Source organism: Parasteatoda tepidariorum, chromosome 11 (genome assembly GCF_982258835.1).
Source record: "Parasteatoda tepidariorum strain Cologne lab strain chromosome 11, Ptep-v5.0, whole genome shotgun sequence".
In the NCBI taxonomy this organism is placed as follows: Eukaryota; Metazoa; Arthropoda; class Arachnida; order Araneae; family Theridiidae; genus Parasteatoda; species Parasteatoda tepidariorum.
Window position 1 is genome coordinate 90,355,208 of NC_141765.1, and position 22,668 is coordinate 90,377,875.

Genomic DNA, 22,668 nt, shown 5'->3' on the forward strand with positions numbered 1-22,668 from the left:
AATTTTCCAAAAAATAGTTAAATAAATAATGAATTAATTCCTTTTTATGTGCAGAATTTATGCTCAACTCATATTCTTAATTATCAGAAAATCCAATCTATAATTCCAACGTAAAAATAAGTAGCTATTACTATTGAAAGAAAATCTTGCAGTCCAATCTTCAACCACTTTTCAACTAGTTAAAATGCTCTAAATTTTAACTGTTACTGTATAGGATGACAATACAATTTTCTGACTACTGTAATAAGCAGGATTGATCACCAACCGAAATTTTGACTATTTTCTGGCATAAACAAACCAGGAGGCACAAAAAAAATTCAGAAACTATGAAATTAAAGAATATATATATATCTATAGGAGGTTCCTTGAGGATATTTTTTTAAAATATATATATATATATATATATATATATATATATATATATATTAAAAACCATATTTGTTCAGTGGACTTAAACAAGAAAATAAATTTTGAAAAATTTAGTAACTAACTATCACCATTTGCAATTGATGTCTTCATTTTAAAGGTAAAGGAATTTATTAGTGTTTAATGAACGCATAGGATAAAAATAAACTATAAATTACTAAAGGGTAATAAATAAATAATTAAATAAATAAACTGAAATAAAAGAAGAGACTAAAATTTGTTTGAAATAATATTTCATTTCAATTTCAAAAATGTACATACAGAATTTCTCGGAACTTCCCACCCCTTCCTCAGTAGAATAGCTGTTTAAGACATGAGAAAGTGGGTTGTTACAAAATTGTTCTTAATTAATACTTGTCAATACATTTTCCAAGTTAGATTTTCATTTTTTTATCACCATCATGCATTTTTTCAAGTTTTTTGATTTAGTAAGTTTTGAACCTTTGCTCACTCTGCTCACCTACCCTCATAATGGCTTCTTATTCATGTTTTTCCCTTAAAAGTTCATTTTTTCCCCTTTAAGATTATCTTGGTTATGAAGCATATAATTATTAAAACTTTAAGTAAGAAAATTTTGTTAATATGTAAATCATAACAGAATAAGTGATTACTTGCAGATGAAAAAAAATCGACTGTACTTGAAAAATAGATATTTAAACTTGGGAATATAAAATGTGGGATACATTATAAATATGAAGTAATTTTGCTTGCTAACTAGCGAAAAGAATTGCGTTTTTTTATTTATTAAATTCTTTGTAATTATTATTGTTATCATAGTAAAAGTTTTTAACGTTTCTTACAAAATTTTAAACTGCGTTAATGTGAACTATTTACTGTAGTAGAACATTATACATAGTAGTATAATATTCTTCATTTCAACAAATATTTTTTTGTCAGTGAAATGGCCTAATGATGAAATAATCTAGTCAATGAAATGATCTATTGACAAAGTGATTTCAATATTTCACTGACTCATTCATTCACTGTCCTTTTTTTCTCTGTTATTTTCTCCCTTCATTCACTTGCTATATCAAGAATCATTCAGAGTAGTTATTGTGATTCCTTTTGCAATGCTAATTTATAATAAAGGGTTTTCAAAATTAAACAATTAATCATAGTAATAAATATGTATAAAATACAACTAGAACACCAAATGACAGAAAAGGTTTTGTTTTTGCAACATGATGTGAAGCAAAGTGAGTAGGCAATTTTTGATTTAAAAAGCTCTTATCTGGCAGCTACAACATACTATAAAAATTTTGTTTTAAGCTAGATTTAAAAAATTCAAAAACAAATACACTAAATTATGAAAAAGTGCGAGTAATATACCAAACCCTAAAAATAGTTTCTGAATTACGCATGATTTTGATAATGTCTACAAATCTTGACATCTTGTCTACAAATCGACCCTGTCTGCAAAATTATCATGTCAACGCTACGACTCTCTCCACAAAATGAACCTGTCAATTAAATTACCTTGTCGACAAAATTACCATGTTGGCGAAACAACCCTGATGACAAGATAACCCTATTGGAGAAATGACTTGTCAATGAAATGACCTGTAGATGAAGTGACCCAGTCTATGAAATAATCTGTCGGTGAAGTGGTGTTGCTGAAACGACCTGCAGGGATGAGATTTTTCCGCTTTTTTCACTTTTGTCTCTTGAATTTCAGCCTTTCTATCAAAAACTCTAATTCTCTAAAAATTTCAAATTTTTTTTCATAAATATTCCGTTTTTTCAGAAAAATCAGCCATTGAAATAAAATAATTATATTTATTTCCGATTTTCAAAGGTAAACAGAAAATTCAAACTACATAGCTACCAACCCATCCGTATTTTTACTTATTTTATCAACTTTCTCCGCTTTTACACGCAGAAGATAAGATTTTCTGCATTTTTACTCGCCCACCAGATAGCTCGTATTTTCGTAATTCAAACGACGCTGCTTCAGACAAGTCTTTTAGAAATCCCAAGCCTGGAATCTGCTAATATCACGATTCCTATTCACACGTTCTCAATATCAAACATAGCTTTTTGTATTTAGGTGATTTAAAAGTTGCGTTTTGCAGTTCTTTTTCACGCGATTTAAGTATGGTACATTGCGAATCTTATTTACGGGATTTAAAAATCTGATATCGTGATTTGTATTCACACCTTATTAAAAACCTATGTCGTGATTCGCTCATGCGGTTATAATATCGATTTTCATATTTATACGTGATTTAAAAATAAGGCATTGGGATTCACATTCTCGCGTTCTAAAAATTATGCATCATGATTCTTATTTATGCAAGCTAAAAATGACGCATCATGATTCGTATTTACGCAATCTGAAAATTAAGAATCGTGATTTGTATTTATGCGATTTAAGAATTCTATATCGGAGTTTGTATTTTCTCATTTTCAAAATCGTATATCTAGTTTCATATTCATGTTACACTCATCACTCGCAAAATTTTTCAGGGTCTATTTATTTGATTCTTACTCTTTTATAAAGGAATATTTTAATGATTTACGTGCACAATTGCTTGTTTTCATAGACAATTTTTCATGTTTTTTATCGATCATAATTTTGCTTTAAAAAGATAAAATAAATATACATTTGTTTACTCTTATGTTCATAGAATAAAATTTTAACTAAACTTAATGTGAAACAAACTGGTAAAAAATTTTCTATAGCCTTGTTAGTCCAAAAACCTATCAAAAACGATTTAGAAACAGTGTGGGCTCTACTTCTGCAAAGTAGATGTTTCACCGGTGAGTACAGTTTTAATTGGTGATAATTTGGTAACTTTTAATTTAAAAAAAAACATTCTTTTAAATAGCGCTGATTGTAATCAAAATATTCATTTCGTCACACCTGTAGATATTTCTGAAATTAAATAGAAGTATTTTTATTAGTTTTAATACAAAAAACATCTAGGTATAGTTGTTGAAATACAAATTATTTTAAATTTTTCATTAAAAATAATGCAGTTTCATACAGAAATGACAAATTTTAATTTATAAAAAAGTGTATAAAACAGTTCTTTTTCTATTGTGGTAATCTATGTCTTCATAATTAGTTACACAATTCTCGTTTTTTAATAATTTAGGTTACCACTTCACAAATTTCTGCCGCTGAACACCAATCCACTATAATTAATAATATTACAGCTGTTTTTTTTTAATTTTCAACTTCTTAACCATGAGTCTAGAAGACAAGAGAACAGGTTTAAAAAACTAAGTCACTTTCACCTTTAAGAGGAGTTTTTTTAAGTGACACTATTTGGCATTTGCACAAAGTTGAGGTAAGAGTCACGAAAACCTTGAAGTTAGCCCAATGTCAGTGGAGCTCTGATTTGTTTCGACCAAAGTATAATTTGCATCAACACAGCAATCCCTGCTAACAAGGAGCAAAATAAAGTTTCGCTATCTATCTTTGTCTTTCATTCATATGTAGATTTAATTTGTCCTGACTGAGCCATGCCGATTTTTATGAAAAAGTAGCCATTAATTTTGTCAAACATATAAGTACGCTAAATACATTTTGGATTTAACATTTAATATTCTGAGCGAGATCACACATCTTTTAGGTTGTTAATAAGTCCCTTCTTATTTACAATTTAAAAATAATAATCCAAAAAATAGAAAACTTTTGATAATAGGTATTATTGATATTGGTGCTGTTTTAAAATATGTACTATACATACTAATATACGTATCACAATACCTACTAGGAGTACAGGGATTTTTATAGCCTACTAAATCAGATAAGTACCACAGAAAATTGTTGATTATGCAGGGATGACATTTTTTCACTTTTGTCTCTCGAATTTCTGCCTTTTTATCAAAAACTTAGATTCTGTAAAAGTTTCGGTTTTTCTATAAATATTCCACTTTTTCTGAAAATGCAGTCATGGAGATAAAATAATTATATTTACTTCCGATTTTCAAAGATAAACAGAAAATTCAAACTATGCCGCAGCTGCTAACCCTTCCCCATTTTTACATATTTTAGCTATTTTCTCCACTCTTACGAGCGCAAAAAATAAGATTTTTCGTATTCTTACCCACCCGCCAGATATCTTGTATTTTTGAAATTCAGACCTCGCTGCTTCTGTTTGCTGGCGCGAAAGCAAACGAAATAATAAAAAAATAGCTGTACATTTGCGGTGAAAATATTTATTTGCTCATTGAGTTAATCTTAAGAATTTTTATTTATTATGGCCAAACAAAAATAATACAAACAAGTCTTTTAGAAATCCCAAGCCCAGAATCTGCTAATATCTCGATTCTTATTCACGCGATTTTAATATTAAGCATCGATTTTCGTATTGATCTGTTTTAAAAATTTCGCATTGCAATTCTCATTCACGTGATTTAAATATCGTACATTGCAATTCTTATTTACAAGATTTAAATATGCGATTGTATTTACGAGTTTTTAAAATCCCGATTTTATTGTCAAACATCGATTTTCGTATTTACCTGATTTAAAAGTTGCATGTTGCGATTCTTATTCACGTGATTTAAGTATTGTACGATTCTTATTTAGGAGATTTAAAAATCTTAAACCGCGATTTGTATTTACTAGTTTTTAAAACCCATTGTAGCAATTCATATTCACATGAGTTTAAAATCCAATGTCGTGATTCGTTTATGCCGTTGTAATATCGATGCTGAGCAAGAGATTTTCTAAGATTTTTATTGACTATTTGTCGCCAAGTCACTTGCCGATTCTTCCACTGAATGTCTTTGGAATGAATAGATTTGGCAATATGAATGAATGTTTGCATCACCGTGTTATTTAAATAAAGCTAAAATTAGAACTTATCCGAGAAATCTCAATTTTTTAAAAATGTCACTTAGCCGGTTCTTCCACTAAGCTCTTCAATTCATAACTGAAATAAATTGTCTGCACTTAGATGGGTATCTTAAACCATGAAACTTGCATCTTTGTACATAAAGAAACTCTGATCATTAAGTAGAAGATTATATTCAAATTCATTAATATCTTAATATGCCAACAAATTTGCATCGCCATGCTATTTCACTATATTTTAACATAATTGTCTAACAAACAACAGAATGCTGGACAATATCACATGCAATTAAATACAATATACTGATTTTTAGCATATTTCTATGAAATAACAAAGTTTCAGAATTATATAACTTAAATGATTATTTATGCAAAATAAAACCCAATGAGTTAATTTGCACAAAAACACATGCGTTACTTTTCTGAATAATTAAATAGAAAATACTTTTTTGACTTATATCTAATGATATTTATTAATAGCTTTAACAACCATTGACAGTTTATTTATTCCTTTATTGAAATAAATATTATGACAAATGGATTATGTTTGGTTTTAAATTAATTACTTTGCTTGTAGCTCATGTGTTTATTATTTCAAAAGTGCATGTTATTAATTCCATCTTGTACTTTTTTTTCAAAAACAAAAAAGAATTCGTATGTTGTATAATTATTAATCAACCATTTTAGGTGTGTTGTTTAGCATTGAAGTAACATCAGTATTTTTTGCTGTTAGAAACTATTGGAGAGGCTTCTTTGCTGCTTGTTGTGGTGCTATGGTTTGGCGACTTCTTGCTGTATGGTTTAAAGATGAAGGTATTTTATTATGGGAAATTCATTTACTATTTAAGTCTAAATTAAATAGTAGTATTTAAGTCTGAATTAAATAGTAGTATTTAAGTTTAAATTAATAAGTTGTAGTGGGCAAAATTACAAAGCAGTTGTGTTTTAGAAAGTGTTCTTTTAAATAGTCTGTGGAGGTAGAAAAATAAAATTTTTAAACAATAAACTCCTGTGTGTATTATCTTAGTTTAATGCACTTAAAATCCATTTTTAAGAGGCTGATATATATTATTAAAATTGTTACCTGAACTTTGTAAAAGTTAAAAACATTTGTCATACCATTATTAACATTACATATTTCCTAGCTTTTAATTTCATTTATTTCTCAAATTTATTTTTAATTCTTATTTTGTTTCTCAATAAATATAGCTTTTTATTTCAATGCTAGTATATCTTAAAATAGGGATAAAATGCCCCAACTGGTGAAAGTGCCCCCTGTAGTTTCACATAAATATTGATTGTCAATCTGTACCAAAAAAGCCCCCCCCCCTTCTCTATGATACAATTTAAAAGTTCTTATTTTAAGCATTTGCTTATGAATTTATTTCTAAATAATAGTTATCCTGATGTTTAGGGTAGAGGATTAATGTTAGACTGTAAATGAACAATGAGTGGAGGAAAAAGGTAGATAATCAATTACCGTAACTGAATTGAAGATTGCTAATAAAAGTGCAGGTGTTTGTTAAGTGTGGTGGGAAGAGAAGGGGAAGCAATCCTCTGCACAAGTGGTCAACATTTCTTCCCAGCCCAAGGTGACCTTAAATGGTATGTACACTTACTGGTAAGAATGGGGAAAATTTTAGGGTGTGGTGGGAGAGTTGAAGGTACAAGAAAAGAAAGGGCATCACTCTCCTAACAGGGGTATAAAAAATCTACATAGAATGGGAGTAGAATTGAATGGAAGAGATAAGGAGTAAAAGGGAATTATCTTTTCTTAGAATTGTTCTGAAGGGGCAAAAAAAATCCTCATTGTTCACTAGGTTCACTTAAATACTGAGTTATATTAGAAGCTTACAAATTTTTTTATCAGAATATAAGTATGCATAGATTTTTTAATTTGCAAATACTCTTTTTTTTGTCTAAATAATTGTAATAGAGAAATTCTATTTTTACATTAACTGGGATCAAAGCCTCCTATAAAAATTTAACAGAACAGTAGCCAATTTAATAAAAATCAGACATTAGTTTTAATTTAAATTAAAGCTTACAAAATTTTTAATTTTCTTCTTAATTTAGAAATAACATTACAATCATGTTTAGAACTAAATATTATTACCCATATTGTTAACATAATGTGGTAAAATATTTCATTACCTTACGTATCATACCTTTTTCTCACTATTTTAATTTTATTAGGAGGTTTTAACCCTGCATCATTATATTTAACTCTTTAACAACTATTCAAACATGGTTTTACATACATATTTTGAATTACCCATGAGACTTAACCCATTACTGCCACTTGGCAAAAAAACTTGCCAGATCTTATATCCAGAAAAAAAAACATAAAAATTGGCAGCACAATTATTTTATCTTTGACAAACAAAAGACGTATATCTATCATGATATTTTAGAAATAAAATTTTTTAATATATAATAGTAGCATTTTTTACAAAAAAAACTTAAATGATAGTTAACAAATAATAAATATACCCACTGAAATTTAAGATTGTGAACTATCGCTCATATTGTAATAGCATTTGTCATATTGTTGTTGCCGGGGGGGGGGAGGGGGATTGAGAATATTAGTTTGTTTTTATAATGACCTAAATGTTAACTTAAAAATTTTAGCATATATGAAAATAATGATAATAAATGAAACTGTTTATAAGCAACTTGATATAAGAAATGGTTTTTTAATTTCAAACTCTGCTTTTCCTTACAAATTTATGATGAATGTTAAAAAAAACTAATATTCAGTAAATTTTTTTTAAAAATTTAATCTGAAATAAAACTTTATGAAAAACGCTTGAATATTTTATGCAAGATATCACCATGTTACAGATTAAGCTTTAAACACAGATGATTAACTATATAGATTTATAAAATTGTGTTATCGATGGATGCCTTACTATCTTGTCACCTGAATGTCTCAAATGCCTTCCAGATTCTTCTGCATTCTCTTTGTTGATCAATCTTAATCAAGTATCTAACAATATATCTGGATAGTGCTTTTACTCTTTTAAGATAGATTCACGCTTGTTATATTTTAGGATTATATTATTGGATTGATAATAATCAAGGAAAATTTAAAATAATAATAGTTCTTTATTTATGATGAAAAATTATTTAACAATTTATATATTTTGAATTTGTAAATAATTCAAGCTTTATAAATGTCAATTAACTGTGTTAGTGATATCCAAAAACTAGATATGCCTCAGATATTAGGCATAGGTAATTTGAAACATCTCATGCAGCATTCGATAAAAAATCCAAATAATCATTTCTGAAACATTTCAATAGTAAATTTCCAAGATATATACAAAATATCCATTACTAATAATTTATATCTAGATTTTTCAGTAATATTAAAAGAACTGTATTCTGTAGATATCTGTGAATGATGTCTCATAGATATTCAAATTATCCATATTCATAGACTTGGATGTAAGAAGTCTGTAAAATACTGTTTGTCCATTGGATATTGAAATACATAACATGTAATTGGATATCCCTGGGATATTGGTGGCTGTATGGTTGTTGTATCATTTTTAAGTTTGTTTCTTAAATTTGTTTCTTACTTTAATCTGTCAATAGGCTACCAGAATCTTAAAATTTTCAATTATATATGCAGAAATGCCAACTTGCTCTGCTTTTTTTTAGCAAAGTTTCTTTAGTTATGGCTAAATCTATGCCTTAATTATAGTTTTTGATTTAAAAAATTTTATTTTAAATTATTTTGCCCGCCACTACTTAATAGTTTAAAAGTTTATATTAAATGCCACTGTATCCTAGTTATCTTGTGGTGAGAAATTTTATGTGTTTAAAAAAATTAACCAAAACTTAGCAAGTTTTAGTGTTTAATTCTCTTCCACTTTTCAAGAAATAATTTTTTTTTTTGCAGAACACAAAACAGTTGGCATCTCTGTGTTTAAATTAAATCATCAGTCTATTTCAATTAATCATTAAATTCATTCTAATTAATTCATTATAATGAACTCCTCAGAATAATATTTTGTTAAAAATCCATATCGTTAAAAATTCATTTTTAGTTAGTTTCACTTTCAATTTAAATTAAGGCTTAATATGTGAAAAAAATATCTTTAATCTTTACATGTCATAAATACATAAAAAATAAATGTTTTTTATTTTCGTAAAATAGTTTTAAAAATTTTTCTACTATTCATTCTGCCTCTAATATTAAACACAATTATAAAATGTGTAACATTCTGAAAAAGTTGCTTTCTTAAGTGTCATTTCATGTCATAAAATGCCATTTAAGCCACATTTTTGGAATTTTTCTTTACAGAAACTATTACAGCTTTGTTCAAGACAAATTTCTCTGTTGATTTCCCCTTTGACCCTCAAGAACTTTTAGCCTTTGCTCTTATAGGGTAATTATAATTTGTAATTTAAAATTCCTGTAGATACTACATATTATATAAATACTATTTATACTAGCACTGTGTCAAATTATTCTTATTAAACTGGTCTGGTTTTAATGAATTAGTAAATTTTTGCTGAAAAATTTACTATTTTTGTAATAAAACAAATTATAACAATTGTAAATGTTGTTATGTTACAGTAGAAAACCGGGGGAAAATTTACTCAATTTTCCTGCTATTTTGAACTAGAACGATTAGAGGAAAATGTGGGGAAGGGGGAATTTTTCTCCTCGTTAGTCCAGAGAAACTTAATTTCTTCCATGACCTTGAAAATCTTCAGATCACAAGGGGGCAGGGAAGGAACAACTGTTTTGCTGTCAATCAAATTTAAAGGAGTGGCATGCTGATTTCGTTTTTTCTTTGATTTACGAGGGGGTGGGGAAAATACACTGCACACTCATATTAGTGAACGGAAGATGAAAGAGAAATAAAAAGAAAAATATATCCCCATACTTTACTAAAAAAAAGTAAAATAAAAATTCGAAAACGATTAAAATACGGCTATTTTTTTATTAAATAATAAAGCAGGAATATAGTTTAGCTGAATTTAATCCTTTAAAAAATAATCCGAATTTTGTAATTATAATTTAGTAAATTATTAACATAATTGGCTGTGCTAGTAGGGGGAAAATACAATAATCGTTGAGCTAGCAAGCATTAAATGATTCCAAAGAGATTTATAAAACATCCGTTAGAATCCAAAATTGAGTAGTTAGTTTTTTTTAAACTCATTATTTAAAAAAATGGATGAAATAAGAAAAAAAATGGGAACTTTTAATTAAAAACGGAACAAAGTTTTGCCACGCCTTATAAGAATATGACGTTTTAAAAAATAAAAACGAAATAAAATAATAAATTAGTATGAAAAACTTTTCTAAAGTCGGATCTTGTTAAATTTAGAATCTAGAATGAAAATTCGGAAATGAACAACGATATCCTCTGAAAGTAAAATGACGGATTCATAAGCCCCAGGATTAGTCAGGAAAAACGAAATTAAACAAAAAAGTCAGTGAATTGTCAGAGGAAAAATCTGATGTAGATAAAACGGTTCAATTTAAAAATTTTACTAAGCTATTTTAAAAAATTTGATTATTTTTGTCATGTTCCATCTGGAAACATTGGCATAGAACCAAAAGAGTTTTGAAGTATGAATTATGTTTGCTCTTAGGTTACTTTAATTTCATTATATCTATTCTACATCAAAATCTATCAATCTTCCGAGATTTTAGCAATAAGGAATAAATCGATAGGTTATATGAAGATTGAGGATTGGTAAGTTTCCAACTAGTGTCATCATGCGGGGAGAAAAAACAGTATAAATTCCATCGAACATGTGAAGTGATTTCAAACATCACATACAAGCAGCCAAGCGTAATGAATACATAAAGTATTCCATATAGCACGCTTCGCTTAGAAGCATTCTGACTCTATCGTGCCGAATAGAATAGTTTGTGTTAGTTATGATTATCCTAGAGAATTTATTGATTGAAGATAGAGGTTGAAGGAATTATTGAATATGTATATTTTTAATACAAATGCCTGCATGCTGTAATTTTTCCTTAATCAAAGTCAGATGCGTGTTGGTGAGACTTTCTTTTTGTTACACGAGGTAAAACAGCAAGTTTTTTAGCAGCTGAAATTAACATTCAAACATAATTTGAATATGAGAAAATTGCTGTTGAACCTGCTTTTAGACGTGTTACAGGCCTAATTTATGGAATTCAGGACACGTGTAAATTGTGTAATAAATAAGCATGCGAAGTTTTTGCAAACAGGAATTTGTAAATGCATTGTTTTTATATACAGGGTAAACAGAAATAAATGAGTGGATTTAAAAAACAAATCATTTCAAGGCTATTACGTATATAAAAAATTTATATTTTCAAAAAAAATTTAGATTTTCCGAAAATTATTATTATTAATTTCTATTAAAAATTTAAAATTATTAAAAATTATTATCTAATAATTTTAATAATTATTAATAATTTAAATTATTAATAATAAATTCTTAGTAATGAATTTAAATATTATTATTAAGAATGTATTAAAAATAATACTTAAAATTATTATTTGAATGTTTTTATATTTATCATTATATAATTATAATTGTTATTTGAATAATTAAAATAATTAATAATATTAATTATTAATAATTTTAGCTATTATTAATAATTTGAAATATTAATAATAAATATTGAAAATTATTATTAATATTTTTTAAAAAATCATCTTTTTAATCATATCTTTTTATTCATAAATTTTATGATTGAGTTGTTTTTTTTATTATTTTTAATTCCATTGATCTTATAATATCCTGCCTTGTTTGGGGTTTTAATATTTATATTAGTGCCTTTTTTTACTCTCGTATAATTAGATATGAAATATATTGCATTTTTTAATCATTGGTTTTGTTTTATGTCAGTTAATTAGTGATTTTAATTGTTTTCATAAATAAATGTGTGAATTTTGTATTTTTCAAACTTGTTTTTCTTTTCTATCCTTGCAAATGTTTTTATTCTTTTAAATGTTATTTTTCTACTATTTTTTTTAAATTTAGGAAAGCTTTTTTTTCCCCTTAATTTGAAATGTGTTACACTTTTTCCTTGTAATTTGGGTTTGATAAAACATTGATTAACGACACTTTTTGGCCGATAATTGGTTCTCTACTGTATTATAATGAGAATTTTAGAAATGAGATATTTAAAGTTAACTAAGATTATTTGAAACTATGTTCTGTTTTAAATAAATTATTGCTCTAGCATGCACTTTTAGCCACTTGTTGTACAAAATTACATGAATTATTAATGTCTCTCCATATGACTGGTTACTTAATTGATAGCTAAGAGCTAGTTTTCTTTCAAAGTTCCCATATTCTTATCAAATTTTAAAAGGTATTTTCTCAAAAATAAACAAATTTGGAGAGAGAACTACTTCATCAATGTTTTTCAAAGGTAATTTGAAGTCCCTCCAATTAAATTCCTCTCTCCACGCATTTAGGTCATAAAATCTCAAAATTTTTGCGTATTCCACAGGGCAGGTAATGTAGTATATAGACCTACAGTATGATTCCATAATGACTATGTATATGTAGTTTTAAAATCTTAAACATCAAAATTATGAACAATGAGGAAAAAATATTTACATCAAGGGGCAGGAAGGGGTAGCTCTAGAGGAATTATAATGATCAAAAACCAACTTATTTGTCTGACTGACTAGAAGAAGACCTGCACTATACAGAGTATTATGTAGGGTGACCCGGGGTAATTCACGATGACTCTGTTTCTGGGGTAAATAATGATCACCTAATTTTTATTTTAAAAAAATTTTTATTTTTTAAATTTAAGACATGGACAAGAATGCTTGTACACTTTACTAAAGTATAACTACATTTACTTAATAATAATTTTTTGTTTAATCTAACAAAATAAGTATCTTTTAAACTGCTTTCTGTATTTTCCATTTCAAAGATGGGTTTCAAAATGTGCACATTTCTGCAAAGATCCCCTTCCTTCTCTTAACAATAAATATTTTGAGTCACTTTCTTTTTCTATGATATAAAAGTAGTGTAAGCTTTTGTTTCATTGTTACACATCTACTGTAAACATGATAAATGATTATAGGAAACTATATCAAATGTTGCCCCCTACAGATGGGGTAATTATTGATCACTGGGGTAATTCCTGATCATTGTCATTTCTTCTTATAAATAGTATATAAAATAGCTTATAATTACCTAATTGTCTTTTCTTAAATAACAGTTCATATTTCTTAAGTGGAACAACTATAAAATATATTTTAACAGCCATCACAAAATTCGTTTTTAACTGTGTACAAGACTGTATTCTGATTTGCACCATTTCTGGTTTGTCTTACCTTGCTTCTATCTTAATTTTATGTGTGTACATCATTAGAATAATTTTTAAGTTTATAAATTAGCCTAGTATAAATAGGGTGAGAAATTATAAGCCTAAAAAGGATACTAAGCTTCTAGAAAACAAAATTAGTGAATTTTTTTTAATGATTGAAAATGAAAATTTCAGTGTGAGAGCTGCTGCCTGAGCTGTTGACATACCTCATTTAACTTTTCACTTTCCCTTAATGAAGTTAAAAAAATCCAGCAAAAGTAACCCATGTGGGAATTCTCTTATATTTCAGAAGAACATGAGAATGATGATTGCCTAAAATGTATGGCACGATGCAAAGATTTTTGAAAATTTGAAGTGTTAGTCATTTTTCGTGCTTTTAAATAAATCATTTTATTAGCTGCTTAAACATATCTTTTTGGTTTATTTGTTTGATCTTGATGTCTTATTTGTTAATTACTATTATATAATTATTTTTAAACAGCATATATTATTATTTTTATTTTTAAACATATATTATATAATTATTTTTAAACAGCCCCTTTACAATAAAAACTGGTGATCAGTAATTACCCCAGAAGTGATCAGGAATTACCCCAGAAATGATCAAGACCAGGGGTAATTCTTGATCACTAAAAATTTAAAATCTTTTGAATTCTAATTAGATTTTCAAACAAAAGAAGGTGGCGTTGGACTCACCTCATATAGCCTCAAACTTACAGTAAATATTAAAATTCTGTTTCGAATAGTTTTTTCATAAAATAGATGTTTGCGTTGTTTGATCAGGAATTACCCCAGGTCACCCTAATGACCTGTTTTAGCATAGATTTCTGAATTTGTATGAATTGAAGAGGAAAATTTTTTCACATTAACATTAAATTAATACCAAAGTGTAAAAAATGTTTTTAGCAAACCTTGACCTATCATTATGAAAATCTAGAACAAAGGAGATGTTGAAATAATCAAATTCCAGCTTGTTGGTTTAATAAGTGTTCTTTTCTAAAGAGCCACCTTTCAGCTTTTTCCTGAAATAAACAATTTTTTGAAAATTTTATTCCTTTTCTGATCTTATCAAACCTGATAATGATTAGTCACAGTTTGCTGAAACAAAAGATTTCTCATTAAAATATTAATTAACAATTCTTCATATAAAAATTTTTTTAACTTTATATTTTGCAAATCTTATAAATATATATTTTAATCTTATGCTTAATGAGTTTTTTTATCTGGATGATTTTTTAAATTATAATTTTGATCGATTAAACAAAACAAACACTGTTGATAGGTATCTCAAGAGCTAATTCTGTCTAACTTCAAAAAAAATTTTCTTTTTTTGAAAATCTATTAAAACAGTAGCATTCCAAATTGCTTTTAAGTTGCAATGATAAGGTGTTATAAGCAATCATTTTAGAATATCTTTTTTATCCAGTTTTCTAAATTTTCAATGCATATATAAATTAATATTTATAATCAATATGTTTAAAATTCAATTAAAGTAAAATTATGTTTTAATTATATTGTTTTTTTAAATTATTCAAAGATTATACTTCTTTAAAAATATTCTTTATTTTCTTTATAGGGCATTTTGTGGTTTTGCTGGGGCTTTATTTGTCTGGCTGCATCGTCAAATTGTATATTTTAACCGAAGACATAAAACTATGAATTCATTTTTGCAAAGATAGTATGTAATCATTTTCTGTATAAATTTACTTCTTAATTACATTTAGAGTTTCAGAGTTTTGATTATTAATTATGTGATGATAATAATTTAGAATTTTTGATAATGCTACTAGTGCCTTTTATAATTGCTTTTAATGTGTTTTATAATAACTTTTAATATTGATCCTGAAAAAAATATTTTCTGATAACATTATGGAATTCTGTGGATCTACCACTCAACTAAAATTTGGAGATTTAAAGCTATCCAAGATTGTGTTTTGCAATAAGGTTGATATCATTGTCTTAATAAAACAGATCATAGTGTAATCAAGCAAAAGTGACTCTCAAACAATTAAACTACCCTAAACATTGGATTGAAGTCGATAAAATTTTTTGAATAAGTTAAAGTTTATTAGATATATAATAAACTATTCAATTAATAAATTCAATGAGAAAAATAATTCATTGCGAAAAATTTATGATTGCAGAATTAAACATTGCATTTGTGAAAAGGAATCGATGAAAATTATGCAATGCTATTAGTTTTATTTTTTTATTTATTTTTTGGATAAGTAAAATTTAAGTTGAACTTGTGTACGCCATTCTTCAAATCAAAGTTATCCAGAAAAATAATACATCATTTCAAGATGAATAATTCTGAAACGATTGGTGTTAAAAAGATGAAAGAAACGGTATGTTGGTAGAGAAAGCTGTAACATTCTATACAGTGGTCGTATCTAGCTAGCTACAAATAGTTAATTTGTATTCTCTCCTTTTTTTGTAGTGTAGCGTGCTACTTTTTAAAAAAGTATTGTAGTGAGTAGTAGTTCATTACAAAAAACTAAATTTGTAGTGATTAGTGGCAACTACTTTTAACCTTATTTTAGTATAAGAACAGGGTTTAAACAGAAGTAATTTTCTATATACTAATTCATTGTATATATGTGTGTTCCTAAATCTTGGTCTCTATTTATCATGTTAAATCTCTATCTCAGTTTTAAGTAAATCCTGTCAGTCATTGCTCATATTTAATGTCTTTGGGCTGGCCAGAACCTTTAAAAGTGAGCTTTAACTCAACTGAAATCATTATATTCAATAATAATTTTTAATAGCAATATATGGAGTCACATAAGAGCAATTGTGACTCTACATTTTATTAATAGAAGTTATAAGAATTTTGAAGTTCAACTGTCTAAAATCTCTCTTTTTTTTAGTCGTTTTATGTATCCTGCTGTTATCACCATAGTTATTTCTAGTCTTACCTTTCCTTTGGGACTGGGCCAGTTTATGGCTGCAGAGGTATGTTTTAATACATTCACTCATAATCTTGTCCTTTTTATCAATAATCTTAAATCAAATTGTTCTCCGCCAAATAGTATATAGTAAATTGTTTGACATATCTTATTAAAATTACAAAATGTAGCATTTAGTTAAACAGCAATTTACTTAACTATTCTGACTCAGTTTCTACTAACAGTTTTTTTTTTCTTTTTTTTAATTTTTAAAGAGTTGAAACGTTTAAAACTTTTAATGAAATCCTCTTATCCTTTTTGGCATCATAAAAATTTGGTGAGTAATGCACAGTTGTGTGACTTTCAATACATTTCACTTGGCCACATAAGATTAAATCCCTTTATAAGAAAAGATTATGTTTAAAATTGAAATTATTTAATTAAAAAAAGTTTTTGTTGCTTGGCTTTGTTGGATCTAGTATTACAAGAGATATGTGCTCGATTTCAAGGAATAAATTTTTAAAAAAATGTCTGCACATTAATGCATGATTAAATTGTATACTCTAACTCAAATCTGTTATAAATAAAAAAAAAAAACTTCTGTAAATAATTGGATTTTTAAATTTGTGTTTATTTTAGCTTACTAATCATGAAATTATGAATGAGTTGTTCAGCAATATTACTTGGTCTGGAACAAATTTAGAAGTAGATGATTCTATAGTTGTCAGTCACTGGAAGACTCCGTACACAAATATTTTTGTTAATCTTGCTGTTTTCATTGTGATGAATGTATGTATGCATTATTATTTTTCTAACTATTGCAATATCTTTTAATTGGGACAATTTTATAAGTTGTTCCTGTCTTATATTCTCTCGAATATTACAAATATTTTTGAGTTCTGAACATGTAATTAGGTGGAAGACAGATATAGTATTTATTTTTTATTTCAGAATTCATTAATCAAAAATGAAGCATTTATGTTTCCATAAATGAATACATTTTAAAGTAAGTCTATGAAAGTTTCTTTCAGGAATATTTCTGAAGGAGAAAAATTCATAAATAATGATAAATGATTTGAAATTATACATTTTTTAAAACAAGCATAATAGTGTTATTAAAAATTGAAGAAAGAAAATATTATTTTTCTTTGGTATTCATCTTAGTACATAATATTTTTTTTAAAAAAGAGCAAAAAAATAATAAATGATAATGTGATGCTTCTTTCTTCATTGTTTACATTTAAGTGCATCAAGTAAATTAAAGAGATCTACTTAATAATATTCTAGATTGCCTTGAAAATTATATTAGAATTGACAATGTAATTAAAGTATAGGTGACCAAATTAATTCAGGTTCGATTTCTAAAATGTTCCCTTTTAATTTATACATCTTTAATTTATACATCTTACTGTTGTTTTTTTATTAATTTTTTCAATCTTTTTATAGTTTGTAACTACTACCATTTGTGCCACATTACCTGTTCCAGCTGGAGTTTTTATTCCCATATTTCGAATTGGTAATTTTATTTATATGTAATGTCATTAAGCAAAAAACATCTTGAGTATATTCTAGTAATGTTCACTATCAAGTTTGTCCTCTCTCACAGAAAAATATAAGTCCATCTGTGCATAAACTGAGTGCAAGAGTATAATTTTTCTTTGAAAATTTACGCAAAACTGAAAACCTACAGATAAGCTGATGTAAAAAAATTAAGCATGCCATCTTTTAACTGCCCTTTGGTCTATTAAATTTAATGAGCATATCGAGGTTAGGCCTTTGAACCATTAAGATTAAGACCCAGTGCGGGAAAATTCGATGAGTTATTTAGGGTATCTACTTCATTATTTTGCATACTCTACAATGATGAGTATAGCTAGGATACCCACCAGAAACTTAAAATCAGTAATCTGTCTTCAGAATTAGTGAATTTTTTTCTTCAGAAAAACTGTGTCCAGCCTCCTAAAAAGTTCTTTTTCTTAGAAAAAATTGTGTTAGAGCAGTATCTAATGGTAAAATGAGTTGTTGCAATTTTACATTAACCAATTTTGACATGACTTTAACATTCACGTGAACAAATTTTGTCAAAAGAGAAAATCCTCATAACATGAGCACTTTCTGTGATGTGAATTAAAGCTTTCCTACAGTTTTTTACTTCAACATGAGACAGAGAGCAGTAAGAATGTTTACATCCATCAAAAAGCAATGGTTTTGGCTACATTTACAAGACAATAGGTTTTTTTTACTGAAATTGTGTGACACATAAGTGACATAATGTATACATAAAATTGTAGGATATAATCATAAAAAATCGTTTTAATGAAGATCATATTTCAAATGTGAGTTGTTAAAGACCTTTTTTTAAACTAAAAATTGATAAATCTCAGCTAGATTTATTAATGTTGCAAGATAGATTAAGCGATTTTGCTCTAATTAAAATTTTGAAAAATTTTATAGCCAGTGCTGTCAAAAATTTAGCAGTTGCATAATTTTTAGTAGCTTTAATTTTAGTTCATTTCAGTTTCGTTATTTTTAGATTTGAAATATAATTGATGTCATATAGCTTAGTTTTATGTAAAAGTTATTTTTTCCTCTTCAAAGTGTTAGGTTTTCTGTTTAAAGAGAAGTATATGAATATGCAATAATCTTATACTTTCTAGCTGGACTACGATCTTTAATTAGTAATCTTCAATATTTCATGAAGCATAGAAATCAACTTTTAAGTGTTTTATTAACCATTATTTGTTAATTTTGCTTGTATGTTCCATTATTTATTATTTTTACTCAGTCCTAGCATTTAGAATTCTTAGTTTTTTACTATTCACTCTGTGGAAGAATACTTTTTTTATGTTAATCATGTTTCAGCCAACAAAGTTTCATTTTTTCCCCATCAAACTAATAAGAATTTACTTTTTGTCATAATTTTTGTAATAAAAGCTAATTTATGGAAGATACGCCGCACTCGCAATAATGAGACTAAAAAGAAAAAAACCATGGTAAACGCCGCACATGTTGTAAACGTCGCACCCATAATAACGATTTAGCGGCAAAAGTAAAAAAAGTATAGGATCCAAAATCCGGCACTCACGGACCGACAAAATTCCGTATTTCGGAATTTGTCGCATTTCGGATCTCTTCCGGAAATTCCAATATGGCGCCCATATATTACAATAATTCAATTACGCTGTTAATTTCAGAAAAACCAATAAATTTAGCTAAGTTTCAATTGTATATTACGATGGGGTGAATTTAAAACTGTCCCATCTTTAGAAATTTCATTATTTAAAATGATAATCTATATGATATAATCAAGAAGAAATAATCCGAAGAAATAATTCAAGATGAAATAATCCGAATCCTCCAAAAAAGAAATAATCGTTTCTTCTTCGGCACGAGATCTTTCTCATTTTATTTTTACTTTTACATAACATTTTGTTTTAACAAGAGACGTTCACCTCTCTTTAAAAAAAAAATAAATAAATAAAATAAAAAAAGCTAACAAGGAACTACAAAAAAAGTAACAATTAATGCTAAGAAACTAACAATGAATAACTATAAAAAAGAAGCAAACAACTAATAACAATAAGAAAAAAACAAGTTAACAAGTAACAAAAAAAGAGTAACAGTTAATAACTAATAAAAAGATAAATAAATCGAATAAAAAAAAGCAGCAAAAGGGATAGTATTAATTTTGTACACCAAGTGAGAAAGAAGTTTCAATGTCAAAAGGGTGTGCTAATTTATGGTCAAACAGGAGGGAGAAATGTAGGGACAAACCAGTAAAGCACTTGCACAGCTGTCAAGAGTGATTGATCTGTTTCTCCCAACTTGCATTTCTTTATTTTGTTCATTGGAAATGCAGATGTTTTTACTTTTCAATTTAAACTGCTTTAGGAATAGATGTTTTGTTTGAAACAGATTTATTATTATTTCTCTTCATGTTTTTATTTTTAAGAGATAAAATATAGTTACTTACTTCAAGAGAAAAAAAATTCCAAATAAAAAGAAAATAAGACTGATTTTTTTCCTCTTATCAATAAAAATTTCTTTGGAAAAAATTTGAAAGAGCTATCAACCACGCGGTTTGACCGGAACTAGATCGAGATCAACCCACTTTCTTTAAGGGGTGGTGGGTTAGCAATAGTGGCGCCATCTTTTGCCATAATTCGCAACTATTGTGATTAAAATTTGTATTTTATTTTTGAAAAATTTTAAATTTATTTTTAAAATATCGTAAACGCCGCTATTAAAATTTTAAAACTTTTAAAATCGTAAACGCCGCGGCGTTTCTTCCATAAATTACAGTAATATCTGGCTAGAACAAAATATTTTATAGTAATATCTCATGGTATTTCTAACTTATTTAATATGGAAATTTATCACAAGGAAGTTGGCTTATTTAATGATGAAGTTAAGGTTCACTAATAAAAAATAAATATTCTTCATAATCTTGAAAAAAAATTTAAGGTATTATGTTGGAAATTTTTTTTACCATATTTAATGATTTGAATTTAAATATTACTTGACTTGTTTAACTGGCATAAAGCCAAAATAAATTAGAACCTTACTGCCAGAACTATCTGAATTCTGAAACTAGCTTTTCCTGTTTGTGTAATGTTTTAATTGTTTGCTGTTTAAGAATCAGATACAGTCACTTTCAGAACACGATTAATTAAATATACTGCTCTTAGAACTATGTTGATTTGGCCTCTTTTTTGGATTGAGAGGATTGGAAAAGGAATCAGAAAAGCAATAAAATTTTCTCCGCTGCTACCACCTTCAATAGTGCAGTGTCACTTCCTGCTTGGAATCTCTTTCTCTGGGAAAAATTACTTTTTTCCGAAGGGACTCGATTATGTTTCATTGGTTTTGATTTCATTTGAGCAAAACGTTTTTTATTAGACCAGTGTTTTCTCAACCTTTCATTATTGTGTTTGCAAATTTCTAAATCCTTTAAATAGTTTTATTAGACAGAATTCAAAATTTAGTAGATTTGTAAGTGTGTCATCAAAAAGAGATTTCTTCCGCAATTTCTTGTTTGAAAACATTTTCTTTCTAGTTTAAATCTGAGATTAATTAAATACTTTATTATTAATACTTGAAAAAATGAAGAAAAATACTATTTAATTTATGATTTGTAGATTTTATCCATTACTTAAACTTCACCTCCGCAGAAAAAAAAATGCAGTGCAATATTTATAATAAAAGTACTAATTTCTTAATGACTTTGGAATTTAATATGTTCTATGAAGTTAAAGACAATGATAATAGATTCAGTCATGATGGTAATAATAAAACCCAAAACACTTTTTCTTATTGGCAATAAGGCTTCTAAGGCACTGAAAAAACCACAAAAATTAGAATAAGTTTGTGAGCCTAAGCATTGTCACAACTGGATATATGATTATTTTACGTGATTATTGATTGAGATAGAAAGTGAAACAATCTGTTATGGGCATGAAGCTGATTGAAAACTTTCAACTCATTTAAAAACTAATGTGAAAAGCAAAAATTTAGTTCATCTCCTCTTAGCAATATTTAAAAGCAAAATAATAATTTTTTACCAACTGTTTAATACTGTAGTTGTAATTTTAATACCAACTCTTTTCAGAGAAAGGATACATATTTCTCAGCTTTCATTTTCTCACGTTTTCTTTGCAGTTTAAAGTGAAATTTCTTTGTTGATAACTATTCATCTTATAATGGGATAAAAACTATACAAATTATACAAAAAATAATTTAGATCTGAAATTTATATAATGAAAGGTTGCAAACATCTGAACTTTTTAAAGAGGAACAAATTCTTTATTTTTATTTTTACTTTATTTTTATCAAACTCTTTACTGCCTATACTTCCGGATTGCTGTTTCCGATCTATTTTGAAGCCATTTGGATCACAACGTGATCATGTTTTGAGACTCTTTTGAGAAGCATTTCTTGTATAGGTGTATTTGTCACCTGATTTATTACTTGTGTTTAAAAAAAGAATCATTATGAGAATAGTCATTTGAAAGTCTGTCGTTTCAAGACGTAAGACTCGTTATTTGAAAAAAACAATCATTTTAAAACAAAGACTACTTTCCTTGCCAACAATATATCAACTACGAAATTTAAACTTAAATAATCATTTGTAAAATGAACTCAATATCGCTGCTGCAACAATATGCTAACACTAATGTATTATGGTGCTCGGTTTGCAACAAGAACAAACAGTAATAAACAAGTAAAAAGAGGCC

The 22,668-nt window shown here is 27.2% G+C and overlaps 1 protein-coding gene across 3 annotated transcripts in view; it reads left to right on the top strand.

Annotated features, from left to right (window-relative positions):
- LOC107451958 (chloride channel protein 2) overlaps window positions 1–22,668 on the top strand; it is a 168,695-nt gene that overhangs the window by 108,504 nt on the left and 37,523 nt on the right. For all 3 annotated transcript variants that reach the window (XM_016068320.4, XM_087154575.1, XM_087154576.1), the window contains 6 exons: window positions 5,921–6,046; window positions 9,546–9,630; window positions 15,124–15,225; window positions 16,418–16,502; window positions 17,075–17,224; window positions 17,882–17,951. In XM_016068320.4, the coding sequence (XP_015923806.1) occupies window positions 5,921–6,046; window positions 9,546–9,630; window positions 15,124–15,225; window positions 16,418–16,502; window positions 17,075–17,224; window positions 17,882–17,951 (618 nt within the window). The remainder of the gene's footprint in view (window positions 1–5,920; window positions 6,047–9,545; window positions 9,631–15,123; window positions 15,226–16,417; window positions 16,503–17,074; window positions 17,225–17,881; window positions 17,952–22,668) is intronic.